At 41.1% G+C, this 12,728-nt stretch overlaps 1 protein-coding gene across 1 annotated transcript in view; it reads left to right on the plus strand.

Moving 5' to 3' along the window:
* Myo9a (myosin IXA) overlaps nucleotides 1-5,910 on the plus strand; it is a 171,134-nt gene extending 165,224 nt beyond the window's left edge. Inside the window, exons 42-44 of the mRNA XM_051156589.1 lie at nucleotides 1,634-1,836; nucleotides 3,701-3,822; nucleotides 5,105-5,910. Of these exons, the coding sequence (XP_051012546.1) occupies nucleotides 1,634-1,836; nucleotides 3,701-3,822; nucleotides 5,105-5,562 (783 nt within the window). The 3' untranslated portion in view covers nucleotides 5,563-5,910. The remainder of the gene's footprint in view (nucleotides 1-1,633; nucleotides 1,837-3,700; nucleotides 3,823-5,104) is intronic.
* The last annotated feature ends 6,818 nt before the right edge of the window (nucleotides 5,911-12,728 follow it).

The following is a 12,728-nucleotide window of genomic DNA, read 5'->3' on the forward strand; positions in this document are numbered from 1 at the left end:
ATGGTGGCGCACGCCTTTAATCCCAGCACTCGGGAGGAGAGGCAGGTGGATCACTGTGAGTTCGAGTACAGCCGAGGCTACACAGAGAAACCCTTTCTCGGAAAAAAAAGGAAAGAAAGAAAGATGATTTGTAGGAAGCATTTTGAGGCCCAAGCTTACATTGCTTACCTATATAAAGAGTAATTTTATTTTTCTGCCAGATCCTTAGGCACTAGCAGTTTATCATTTAAATCTAGTCTTAGAAGTTTGCATTTTTTTATTTCGTGTGTGTGTGTGTGTGTGTGTGTGTGTCTCCCCATCAGATAACTTGAAGGTAGGACACCGTATCTGTAAGAACTGTAGTAATTTCAGTTACCCTTTTGTCTACAATGCAATTGTTTGAGATCTCAGTGTTAGTCATGAAGGTTCTATGAGAGACAGCAGCTCATACCCTTTTATTCTGTACTTCAGGGGGTGGCAAGCTTTTTCTTTGAAGGATCATGGAGTAAGTATTTTAGATATTGTAAGCCATAAAACCTCTATTCCACAATCACCCCTGCCACTGTTGAATAAAACAGCCATAGATAATTCATTAATAATAATGAGTTATTCTTTTAAAGACTTAGAAACATGTATACAGGCTGTGTGTAGCTCCAGACTATTCTATATTTGTGAGCTGTAGTATCTTCAAAGTTCTGCTCCAACTCTGCCACCCCTTCTGAAATTGCAAATCACCAGTAAGTGCTGGGCCAGCCTTTCCTACCCCTTAGCTATCCATATCTTCAAGTGTGTGTTCATTTTTATGTTGATTTAGTTATTCCTGGCAGGAGATGTAATCTGTTAAACCTAGTTGGCTATTAGCAAAAACTAAAGTCATAAGTAAGGAAAACAGTTGAAAACAATAGGGGAGATTTTTCCCTCACTCATCTCAAGAATAGAAAGTTCTTGAAAAGGCATATCACGATAACAATCTCATATATCACTTTTTTCCTTCAAAACTTAAATTTCAGGGCATGTTTCTTCAATCTTCCCAGAGAGATTGTCCTGAGAAGGTTGAAGCTATATTGTCAGAACTTATAATATTGAAAACAGTGTGTACCTTCAATGTTAGTGTGGGGCAACTATCAGTCTGTAAATATTGTGTCTGAAATGTGTGGCTCCTGTGGCCACAGAACTCGGTTTTAAGTTTTAATTGGTTTGAAGTTATTTAGTGTACAGCTTAAATTAAAAGAAGATTCTCATCTCAGCACAGTGGTTTTTAATGCCCAGAACTGGAATGTGTTTCAGTGTTCTTGATAGAATTCTTTCAGCCACTCAGAGGAAGGGAAGCAGACTATCCAGATGAGACCTGATAGGCTGTGATTATATGGTAGGGGAGGAGGTCCCCTTCTATCACAGGCCTAGGGGAGGGAAATAGGGTGAAAGGAGGGACGGGAAGATACAAGTGAGGGCATAATGATAGGGATGTAATCTGAATAAATTATTTTTTTTTTAAATTCTTTTAACTTAATTGTTGGATTTATATCTTGGTAAATATCCTATGCCTGTTTGGCCCATCGTTCTCATGATGTGATGGAAGGATACTTGTTATCCATTGTGATCAACATAAAACTAACCAAGTTAGTTTACTTTGTAAAATGAATGCTCTCTGCAGGGAAAGGGGCGCATACATCGAGGAAACTATCCAAGTCCATCCTCTCCTGTTATAGTCCGATTGCCTTCTGTGTCTGATGTCCCAGAAGAGACCCTGACTAGTGACACAGCCATGGAAACTGATATTACAGAACAGCAGCAAGCAGCAATGCAGCAGGAGGAAAAAGTACTGACGGAGCAGATTGAGAACCTACAGAAAGAGAAGTAAGTGTCCAGTTTGTCTTTTGTGTTTCCTGCCTTCTACCCTTTATGCTTCCTTATTTTCATTAAATATCTCATGTAACAAGCACTGTGTCAGGTGTTCCGGGGGATGTGGAGTTGACAGAGACTTGTGGCCTATACTCAGGTAAGTGTGAATTCTCACCTCAGGGAAGGAAATTTCATGAGGCAGGAATCTTGGTGCTGAGCAGTAGTAGAATAAGGAGGGTACATATACATAGGCTGTGCCAGTCTTAGTCCAGACTCATCAGGCATGAACAATGGAGAGCCAAGATGAGGTATTATAATCCTGACAGGTCAGGGAGCAGCCTCATAAACAGATAAGCAAATGGAACAGAGTCCCTCGGCTAAGACAAAATCTTTTTCAAGCATAGGCATTAGTTGCAGTTCCATGAAGGGATGTTATAATTTAAAACTCAATATTACCATGGGCCCAGCAAACAGATAGAACAAGGCAGCACCTGTAGTACTGGGTTGAGAAAACCTGTTATTATTTAAAAGAGAGTTGAATTCTGTTATCTCCATCATCACTCTGGCAAGAGTGGGTTGACACTATCCCATGGTTCTCCCTGAAGGTTCTAGTTCTGATTGACATCCATTACTCTTTTTTTAAGAAATCCCAAATGTTTCCCTGAGTCCCTGGAGCTCATCTCTTAAATCTGAGAACTTGATTCATAAAGAATCAAGAAACTTTAATATCAGGATTGATTCTGGAATTTAGGGAAACTAAAAACCAGCTAAGGCTCAGCTGTAGAAAAAGTAAGGCAGTAGCTACTAACCCACACTGAAAAGATGACCTACCTCAGCTCCTGTGAAGGTAGTATTGGAGATACAGAGAGATAAATAGGAAATTGTAGGAAAGTACAGACATATAAGTCCCAAAGATGTGACTGCACACAGAAATAATGAGCAACTGGGAAGGCTGTCCGTGAAAAGATGGTCTGTGGATTTCAGGCTATTTAAAGAGGAGAAATAATTAGATTCAGAGCTGGCTCATTTCTAGGAATTGACAAGCTGTATGACCTATTGTTTGGAGAAATTTAATTATGTAGAGGAAAAATGTTGCAGACATACCAATATTTTGGTACTAGGATTTTTTTAAATGTATTAATCACAACCCAGCCCCCTTCCTTCTCTCATCCCAGTCCCACCCTCATGCCCCACCTCGAAGTTTTTGTAAAGGTACTGGTTGAAATAGATCAAAGTGTGGACAGGGCCCTAGTTAAGAAAATAAGGTTAGAACCCAAGTCTTAGTAACTACAAACTATGAAGGGATATTACTAAAACATAGGTGGGTGAAACCTGATAAATTAGAACGTACTGTAGTGAGAGATAATGCAAGCTTCACAGGCCAGAAAAGTTGAATGTTTCACTTATCCAGAGGCTTTGATATGGTCAAGGTAGAAGATAAAATCTGCATTTAGTTAGGAAAGCTTCGTCCAAATACAGTGTAACAGCCAAAAAGAAATTTAGAGATGATCTAGTTTGTTTTCTGAATAAGGAAGCTGAGGTCCGGAAAGAGAACAGTACTTGCTGATATTTCATGAATGAGTTTGGAATCCTGAACTTGTTTTCAGTCCAGAGTTCTTAGAATATCTCACAGTTGCAGCAACATGTCTCAGCCTACCTAACCCTAGCCCCACAATTACTCATAAATTTGTTGTACTCTTGTGCTTTCATTCATACTGCTTTCCTATTGCTTTGCATATAAATAAATCCTCTTCATCACCTTGGTGGAACAATGAGAAATACCTTTGCTATTTACCTCCTTTGCTTTCATGGAAGGTCTTCCTGTTGTCTTTCTTCTACTTCCTGTCATGTTAATGACTTTGTTGATTGTGTCTCATAGGGAAGAACTAACATTTGAGATGCTTGTATTGGAACCTCGTGCCTCTGATGATGAAACCCTTGAGTCCGAGGCTTCTATTGGAACTGCTGATAGCTCAGAAAATTTGAATATGGATTCTGAAGGTACCATTTTTGAGAGATCCAATAAATGAATATATTAGACTAAGGACACAATTTGTTTTGTAAGGAAGGAATAAGAATTTCCAAGCTAAAGTTGGAAGGGTGGTTCAGTTGTTAAGAACACTCACTGGATGCTCTTCCAGAGGAGCTGGGTTCAGTTCCTAGTACCTACATGGTAGTTCATAAATGTCTGTAACTCCAACCCCTGGAAATCTGATGCCCTTTTCCGGCCTCTGAGGATAACAGGCATGCACTTGGTACACATACATACATACATGCAGGCAGGCAAAGCATACACATATAAATAAATACACACACACACACACACACACACACACACACACACAAAGCTTTCTTGGGTTTGGCCTGGTGTTGAATACTTTTAATCCCAGAGCTCAGGAGACAGAGGCAGACAGATCTTTATGAGTTTGAGGCTAGCATGGTCTATAGAAGTTCCAGGCCAGCCAAGAAGCTACATAATGAAACTTTGTCTACAAACTCTCCATCTCATTACACAAATATTTCATAATAAGTCTGGCATGTTTGACTATGAGGCCAGCAGAGACCTAGGATAGTCAGCATTGCAAAGGCTTCCAGAATACATGGTGAGCTCTGTCTTCCTGAGACACGCCACCCGGATAAATACCTCCTTTGGTGTAATAGTTCTGCCTCACAGCAGGGTACAGGTTTGGTGTTCACTCTTAGAAAATGGCCATGGGATGGACATGTATTGTGGTTATTGTCTTTTCCCTCTGTGGTAAATTACCAAAATTAATTTGCCAACAGTACACTGACCTTGTGTGAGTCTAGTGAACAATGATGAGGAAGCTTCCCAAAGACCCGGGATTCCTTAGGAACCTGTGCATTTGTGAAAGAGACACTACTTAAGCTGGACACAGTAGTGCACGCCTGTAATCCCAGCGCTCTGGGAGGCAGAGGCAGACAGATCTCTGTGAGTTCGAGGCCAGTCTGGTCTACAGAGTGAGTCCAGGACAGCCAAGGCTACACAGAGATACCCTGTCTCAAAAAACAAAAAACTACTTAGCTTGGGGATTTGTTTGGTTTTTTGTTTTGTTTTGTTTTGTTTTTTCCTGAAGACGGGGTTTAAAGGGATTAAAGACATGTGCCACCACCATCCAGCTCTAAAAGAGCTTTTAAAGTAATGATTCTGCACAAAATCAATTAGTCCTTCACAACTTTGGCCCGTTCAGTTTCACATGTGAACAATGGCTTCTGTTCATTACATGATGCTGCTTACAACTTTATTATTTTATTTTTACATTAGAGAGAAGCTCAGCCCTTAGCTCCCTGAAAGCAGCTGGCAAGTCTGAGTCTTCAAGCAAGTTGCGAAAGCAGCTAAGAAAGCCTCCAGACCCTCTGGACGCAGGCAGTTCCTCCTCGCCATGCTTATCTAACACTACATCTTCTCATGGCACTAGAAAGCGATTCCAGATTTATTCCAAGTCTCCATTTTACCGAGCTGCCTCAGCTTGTGAAGCCCTGGGAATGGAAGGACCACTAGGCCAACCTAAATCCCTAGAAGACAGGCCTCAGTTCATCAGCAGAGGAACCTTCAACCCTGAAAAGGGCAAACAAAAACTAAAGAATGTGAAAAACTCACCTCAGAAAACCAAAGAGACCCCAGAGGGGACAGTCACATCTGGCCGAAAGAAAACGTTGGACCCGGACTGCAGCTCTACACAGCAGCTGCCACTCTTTGGGAGTAATGAGTTTATGGTCTGAATGGACAGATGTGTCCCCACATCTCATCTTTGGGGCCTCTTCTGCTCACCTTTTTTGTAACAGTCAGTCCTAATGGTCCTGCCTCTTGTTTCAGGAGACAGTTTGTGTGCTGGATCGCTGGGCTTCCTACAGAAGTGGCCTCTCTGAAGCTTGCTAGGGATGGGCCAGCTGTGCCTTGGCTGCTGTGTTTTATTTGAGGTTCCACTAAAAGCCACCTAAGCTGGGGGGATTTTCGCCAACAATATTGCTTCTCCCCACCTACCTTTCCCTGCCCACAAATAGTTGCTGAACTAGGGGGCTGTTGTGATCCTGAGGAATGTTCTCATTTCTAGTGTATGAAGGAAGCATACAAAGCAAAAGCTTTTAAGTTTGTATTGGGATATTTAGGAACTGTCGTAGAATATAAATTTTTCCTCAAGGATTTATAAGCAAAAAGCCTAAGCCCTCTATTTTAAATTTAATTACAAAATATACCATGTTATGTTTTGGAAACATAAACTATGATTTCCATTAAGCCACCAGAGCATGTCTCAGCTATCTGGTCATACAGTGAAGAGACCATGCTTTGTCTCGGTGATATTTGGTATCATAATCAGCGCTGGTTTAACTCCTGGCTAGTTCTGCCAAATATATTGCATGGGATAAAGTTCTGGTAGCCATACTGTCCTGATAAGCCCTGATTATTAGAACAGATTCTTCGTGTGTGTGCGAGAGAGAGAGAGAGAGAGAGAGAGAGTGTGTGTGTTTAATATGTCACAGACACATTTAGGTAATCCCTAAATGTGAAGGCTTCATCCTGATTGATCCAGGCTTTTCTTGTTGTATAGACTAAACTGAAGACTGTACCCGAGCCTACTCATCTTCTGGTGGAGTACCACCATAGACGAGGTGACCATTTAATCACTTCTCCACAAGTACTCACATACAGCATTGCATGAGTGTTATAGAAAGCTGCCAAAAGTTTAGAGAGTTTTAGTATGATCTATTTAACTTTTATCTTCTTTTTCTCAGACCATCAGTATTAGATGAAAAGAAAAAAAATCAAGGACTACTTGAAGCTATTTTTGTTAATATACTTGCTCCTGGAGTTTACTGTAAATACACGTGTATAATATGCCTAGTTCTTTTTAACCTTGTGCTTCCCCCTTCTCCCCATGGAGTTTGTTCCTGCAGATGAGAGGCCATTGGACAGGTGGTGGGAACCATTCACCCCTGGTTGAAGGAAAAGTAAGGGCATCTTTTTCATCACTGGTGGTCTCCATGTACCTAAATTATAATGTCGGAAGCATCATGTACTAGCAATTGTGGGAGTAGAAATCTGTTTTTGCTATTTATAATGTATGTGAAATGAGACATGATACCATTTCTTAAGTATGTGAAAATGTTTATTTTTAAAGTCACTAAATACATTTTGTCTAACTACCATATGCACTGTTACAAGAAGAGCCTTTGCCATCTATAACCTGAATTTTGGTTTTCTTCATTTTCTTTGTTTGACATTATGGGAACAGGAAATCTTTTGTTAAGGCAGAGTCTCTCCTCTTATACAACATTGAACCTCATGCCACTGCTGCAGTGCTTACTGGCCAGCTCTGTAGATGAGACTTGTAGTGTCATTCTGAACAGCAGCTCATGGTGGCAGGAGTCCTCCCTCCCCCTTGTATGGGTCAACGTTGAGACACATGAAGGAAGCTTTGAAAATCTCCCCAGCGATGCTGGTCAGTCAGAAAATGTTAACAAAGCATTGACAATGAGAATTTTGGAAACCGTCCTAAAGGAAGCCAGCATGGCTATGACAAGGTGGGGTGCTGCTTTGGTCCTTGCTGGCTACACTGTCTGTTTCAGTGGCTGGGGAGAGTAGCTGCTGCTGGTGGAAACTATTGCTCTTCACTTGGCTCAGAACAATGTCCTTTGTTTCAGAGGAATGGCCTGGAACTCAGCACTTGATACACATTCTCCCACCTAAATGTTTTCAGCTTAGTTTTTTTGGTTTGTTTGTTTGTTTGTTTGTTTGTTTGATCGAGTCAGAATTTCTCTGTGTGGCCCTGGCTGTCCTGTACTCGTTCTGTAGACCAGGCTGGCCGTGAACTCACAGAGATCCGCCTGCCTCTGCCTCCCAAGTGCTGGGGGCCACCACGCCCAGCTTATTTTGTTTTTCTATAAGGTAAATTTGGGGCTGAGGGAAAAAAAAAAACTACCTACATAGGTCTCTTTGTAGGAACTAGGTAATCAATATTAAAGGACTTTATAATTTTTCTCAGGGACCTAAAACCTGAATTTGAATAAAGTTAAATAAAAAGCTTTTTTCAGTTGCTAGATTTGTGGATTTCTAATCATTTAACAAGCGAGCAGGATGGGGTGGGGGAAATCCACATAATGGTAAGAATGTTTCAGCAAGTGTAGGTCCCTTTGAGGAAAGAATGTTGTTCTTGAGTCTGCAGGCACTATCTGTCCGATAGGTATGAAGCCATAATTCAGTATTGTCAAAATCAAACGTTCTACTCCATCGGTTCTTATCAGGGCGTCTGCATCACCTTATAGCAACACTGTATTGCAGTCACTCATGGTTCACTGTCTCTACCTTGCTGCTTTTCTTCAATCTCAAAATGCTCCTAGAGAATCAGTCTCTGGCTCCACACTTCAGAACATTCTAGTCACATCACATACTTCTAGCCCTCAATAACCCCTACATTTTCTTTTCCACCCATTAATATGTGTCTATAGCTGTGTATCATAGGAAGTGTAGCAGAAGCAAATTCATTCTGCATCACAGATTGAAGCAGATCACAGCAAACGCAGGCAAGATTCAGGGAGGCAACATACTTACTATGCACATAATTTAGAACTTCCTGCCATTTAGATTATATGGCTACTCTGGGCTTCTGAAACACAAAGGGTGATGTGAGTGTTGCTAAGCAAGACAGATGGGAGTTCAGGGCACAGGTTACTAGGGTCAACTCTCAGGCTTTGGGAACTTTTCCTGCTGTCACTTACCTTGCATAGGGTATGAATACTATTCTTTGTTTCACAATCAAAGACAAGGTCACAGAAGTGCGAAGACATGAGATGATCCATCAGTTGTATTGTTCCACCTTTATACCTGTTGAGTCATAACTAATAAGCTAGAGAGAAGGAAGGATTCTCAGGAGGTATGTGAAGTTGAGAGAGTTGTAACTGTAGAAAGAAGTTGTCCAGATGGCTTTCTCACCCACTTGTAAGATTCTTGTGGGGAAATAGACTTGAGACCTGCATTCTTCTGTATTTAATGGTGTCTTATATGCACCCACACACTTGTGATAACTTCCCAGCACTGTGCCCCAACACCATGCTGGCCTTAGTAGTAAAAATTTTAGGTATTTGTAGGAAACCCAACTTTCTGCATCCCTAAGGTACTTGAGACCACATTTCTCTGGAACATTCTCTCACTTGATTTGGTGTTAAATGGGTAATCTCCAGTGTACTAGCCCTTACTGATCATCTGGTTTAAACTTCAAAAAAGCCCTAATAGTTGGTCTGTCATCTTGTCACTCATCGTTCTTAATGCCTATTTATCAACCCTCTTAGGTCATACAAAAGTTGCACCTCTTGAACCATATTTGTATTTACTATGGGAAAGGTGTGGACTACAGATTAGTATTATATTATTTTAATGGGTTTAAAGTAATTTATAAGTATGGTGAGTGTAAAATTTTAAAATACTGTGTATTATAAAAGGACATATCCTGTGAAATATGCCACTTTACTGTTTAAGAATTCTATAAGAATGACTTATCTCATTCATAGAACTGATTACATTCCTGATGCAATCAGCGGCACTTTGTAAGTTCCTTTCTTTGTTTCTTTTTCTTTTTCTTTCTTTCTTTGGGGAGGGGCAAGACTTTTGTATGAAGTGCAGTTTGCGTCACTCAGAATATGCACTGTATGGCTACACGAAAGCAGCCTGCTAAACAAATCACTCCATGACTCATTAAAGAACAAAGCTTCCAGAAGTGCAAATGTGTGGTTTGTTTTCTGGCTCTCAATCAGATTCACAACCCAAAGGAACAGAACTGCTTTCTTATACTGATAAAACTAAAGGAGCAGACCCAACTCCCAGCTGATGGGTCAGTGCAGAAGTGACAGCTGTTAGAGGAACAAACCAAGGTGTTGCTGGTCTGCTGGCTGTCAAGACCTTTTAGAGGGATACCAGAATGGTATCCTAGCACTCACTTCCTGTAAAGAAAAAAACCCAAACAACAATTGTATGGTTGGATTTTGAGGTGAGGGATAGTTAAAAGAAGAGCATCAGAACCTTGTGAGATTCATAGGCCTGGGACAAAGTTTTAGTAAGAAACAAAATATTCTGGCACCTGTAGCCCCTGCCTCATAACAGGGAGGGAAAGCTGCCCCTCTATAGAGATGCAGAGGAAAAAGTCTCAGCTCACACAGCCACTGTGCATGCTGGCAATCCCAGCTGTTGGAAGGGTTCACAATCCTCACGGGCGTGCTGTCTAGTTAGATGACTATCTAACGTCTTCACAGAAGCCTTGCTTTGAAAACAATTCATAAGTTGTCTCCCTGTAAACCCTCAGTACTATAGCCAGGAGCTACCTAGAAAGAGAACTTTTGTTTGAATCTGGATGGCTTCACGGGTCAGAAAACCCTGCACATTCCTATCCCTGAGAACCCACCTGCATTGTGCCAGCTCATCAGCTGCCTGCCTTGTAATCCAAGCTTTGCCAAAGAAGTGCCTCTGAGTCAAACACCCTGCATAGTCTGCACTCCAGGGACATACTACACTGGGGCTGGGAGTTGCCTATGGAGTCATGCGTGATTGCTTCCCAGGATGGGAGAGCATATTGCTCTATCTGAACATGGCTAGACAGGCAGTCCCTTTAGTGATGACAGGCCTGCATTCTAGAGGTTCACAGGCCACGCTTCTAAATCCAGATACATAGCTCTCTGTCTTGAATACTACTAGGAGCCTTCAAAGCTGGAGGCTCACTGCTTGGCCCATTCAAGGTAGCAGCTTACTACCCAGGGCTTACGAGAAACACCACCTAGTGGCTGGAGTTCTAACCCTCAAGCTCTGGTGTTGGAACCCTTTGCCCTTAAACACTTCTCACATTTCTCCAGGTTCTTCTAGCAGATGGGATGTCCAGTCTTTGTAGATTCGGCTCCCATAATAAGCCTCCTTGTCCACAGTCATAGCTTCTCTACCATTAGTACCTCCACCATACTTTATAGTTTGCTGCTTGCACCTCAAAGTGTTCAAAACAGGCAGATTGGCCTAGTTTGATAAAGAGCTGCCTAGGAGTTCACAAGATACTTTGTGGGTAAAGGCACTTGCATCCAAGACTAATTAACTATTCTGGCACCCTATATGGTGGAAAGAAATAATTACCTTCCACAAGTTGTCCTCTGATGTCCACAAGCACACTAAAACATTTACCCGTACAGACATACAAACATGCAAGCCAATAAATGAGGATTAGTAATAGATCCCAAAGAAAGAGGAATGAATGAAACTTTTTTAAAGCTCAATGAAATAGAAAAGAACAAACATTTAAATAAGAGGATATAAGATGAATGAGATACTAAGAGAATTTTTTAAAAATCAAATCTTAGTAGTGAGGGATCTATATATGTTAACTAAAAGTTTTTGTTGAAAGCCTCAACAATAGATTGGGTAGAATAAAATGTCTAACTTGAAGACAAGACTTTCAAAATAATTCATTCAGGCCAAGAGGTTGGAGGGAAAGCCAGGTCGTGGTGGCGCATGGGAGGAAGAGGCAAGTGGGTGTTATGAGCTTGAGGTCACCCTGGTCTACAGAACAAGTTCTAGGACACCAGAGCTACCCAAAGAAATCGGGTCTCAAAAAAACAAGAAAAGAAAGGAAGAAAGGAGCAAAGCATATAAATCTGTGGCAGGCCATTAAATCAAACATACATCCATGGACTGTCCAAAGGCAAGGAGACAGATTAGTAGTATAGAGAAATTGCCAATGAAATAATAGTGTACAGCTTTACCTATTGTGGGAAAGACATGGGCATCCATATACAAGAGGCTTACAGACATGACCAGAAAGAACCTTCACCATAGCAGAGCACACACCTGTAATCCCAGCACTCAGGGAGGCAGAGGCAGGCAGATCTCTGTGAGTTCAAGACTAGCCTGGTCTACAGAGCGAGCCGGGACAGTCAAGGCTACACAGAGAAACCCTGTCTGAAAAAACCCAAAATCTTCACCGTAATACAGAACTGTCAAAAGTGTAAGGATTTTAAAGTCTACAAGAGAAAAGCACCAAGACATAGCTAAGTGAAACCTCACTAGACTTAACAGATTTTCCAGTAAGAAACCCTATAGGCTACCAGGAAACAGAATGGCACTTTCTGTGTTCTCAAAAAAAAAAAAAAGAACTGCCAACCAAGATTATTATACTCAGCAAAGCTATCCTTCAGAGGTAAAGATCTTCCAAGATAAGCAGAACTTCGAAGAATTCATGACTGCAGGACCAGCCTTACAAAGATGCTTATGGAAGTACTGCATCTAAAGTGAAAGGAAGGTAACTGCCGCCACAATAGCATATAAAGGTATGAATTCCACTAGAAGAACAGACAAAATAAAATCAGACTATCAAATGCAGCAAACAAACTGCAAAGATGAATAGGATGAGGAAAAAGAATGTTCAGAATAACTAGAAAAATCAAGACAGGCATAAGTTCCTATATTACAATAATAACCTTGACTACAAATGGACTAAATTATTCAATCAAAAGCTATAGATATAGATTTTTTTTTCAAGCCAGATGTTATGACACACACCTTTAATTCCAGCACTCATTTGGCTGGAGCAAAAGGATCATCATGAGTTTTGAGGCCAGCCTGGGCTACAGTAGGTACCAGACTCTCCAAGATCCTGTCTCAAAAACAAACAAACAAATGCTGTGTATAGGGAACTCAGTTCACCAATAAAGGCACATAAGAGCCCGGAAATAAAAACATCTGGAAAATATTTCAAGCAAATGGAATTCTGAGGAAGGCTGTAGTTGCTACACTTTTATCTGGGAATAGGAGGGGAGGATATCAAAAGAGACAAAGAAGGTCACTAAACAATGACTAAACAATTACTTCATCAAAGTAGAAAAGGGAGAATGGCTGGGACTTGCTGGCTGCCTCTCTAGTC

The sequence above is a fragment of the Acomys russatus genome, chromosome 14, assembly GCF_903995435.1.
Source record: "Acomys russatus chromosome 14, mAcoRus1.1, whole genome shotgun sequence".
Lineage (NCBI taxonomy): Eukaryota > Metazoa > Chordata > Mammalia > Rodentia > Muridae > Acomys > Acomys russatus.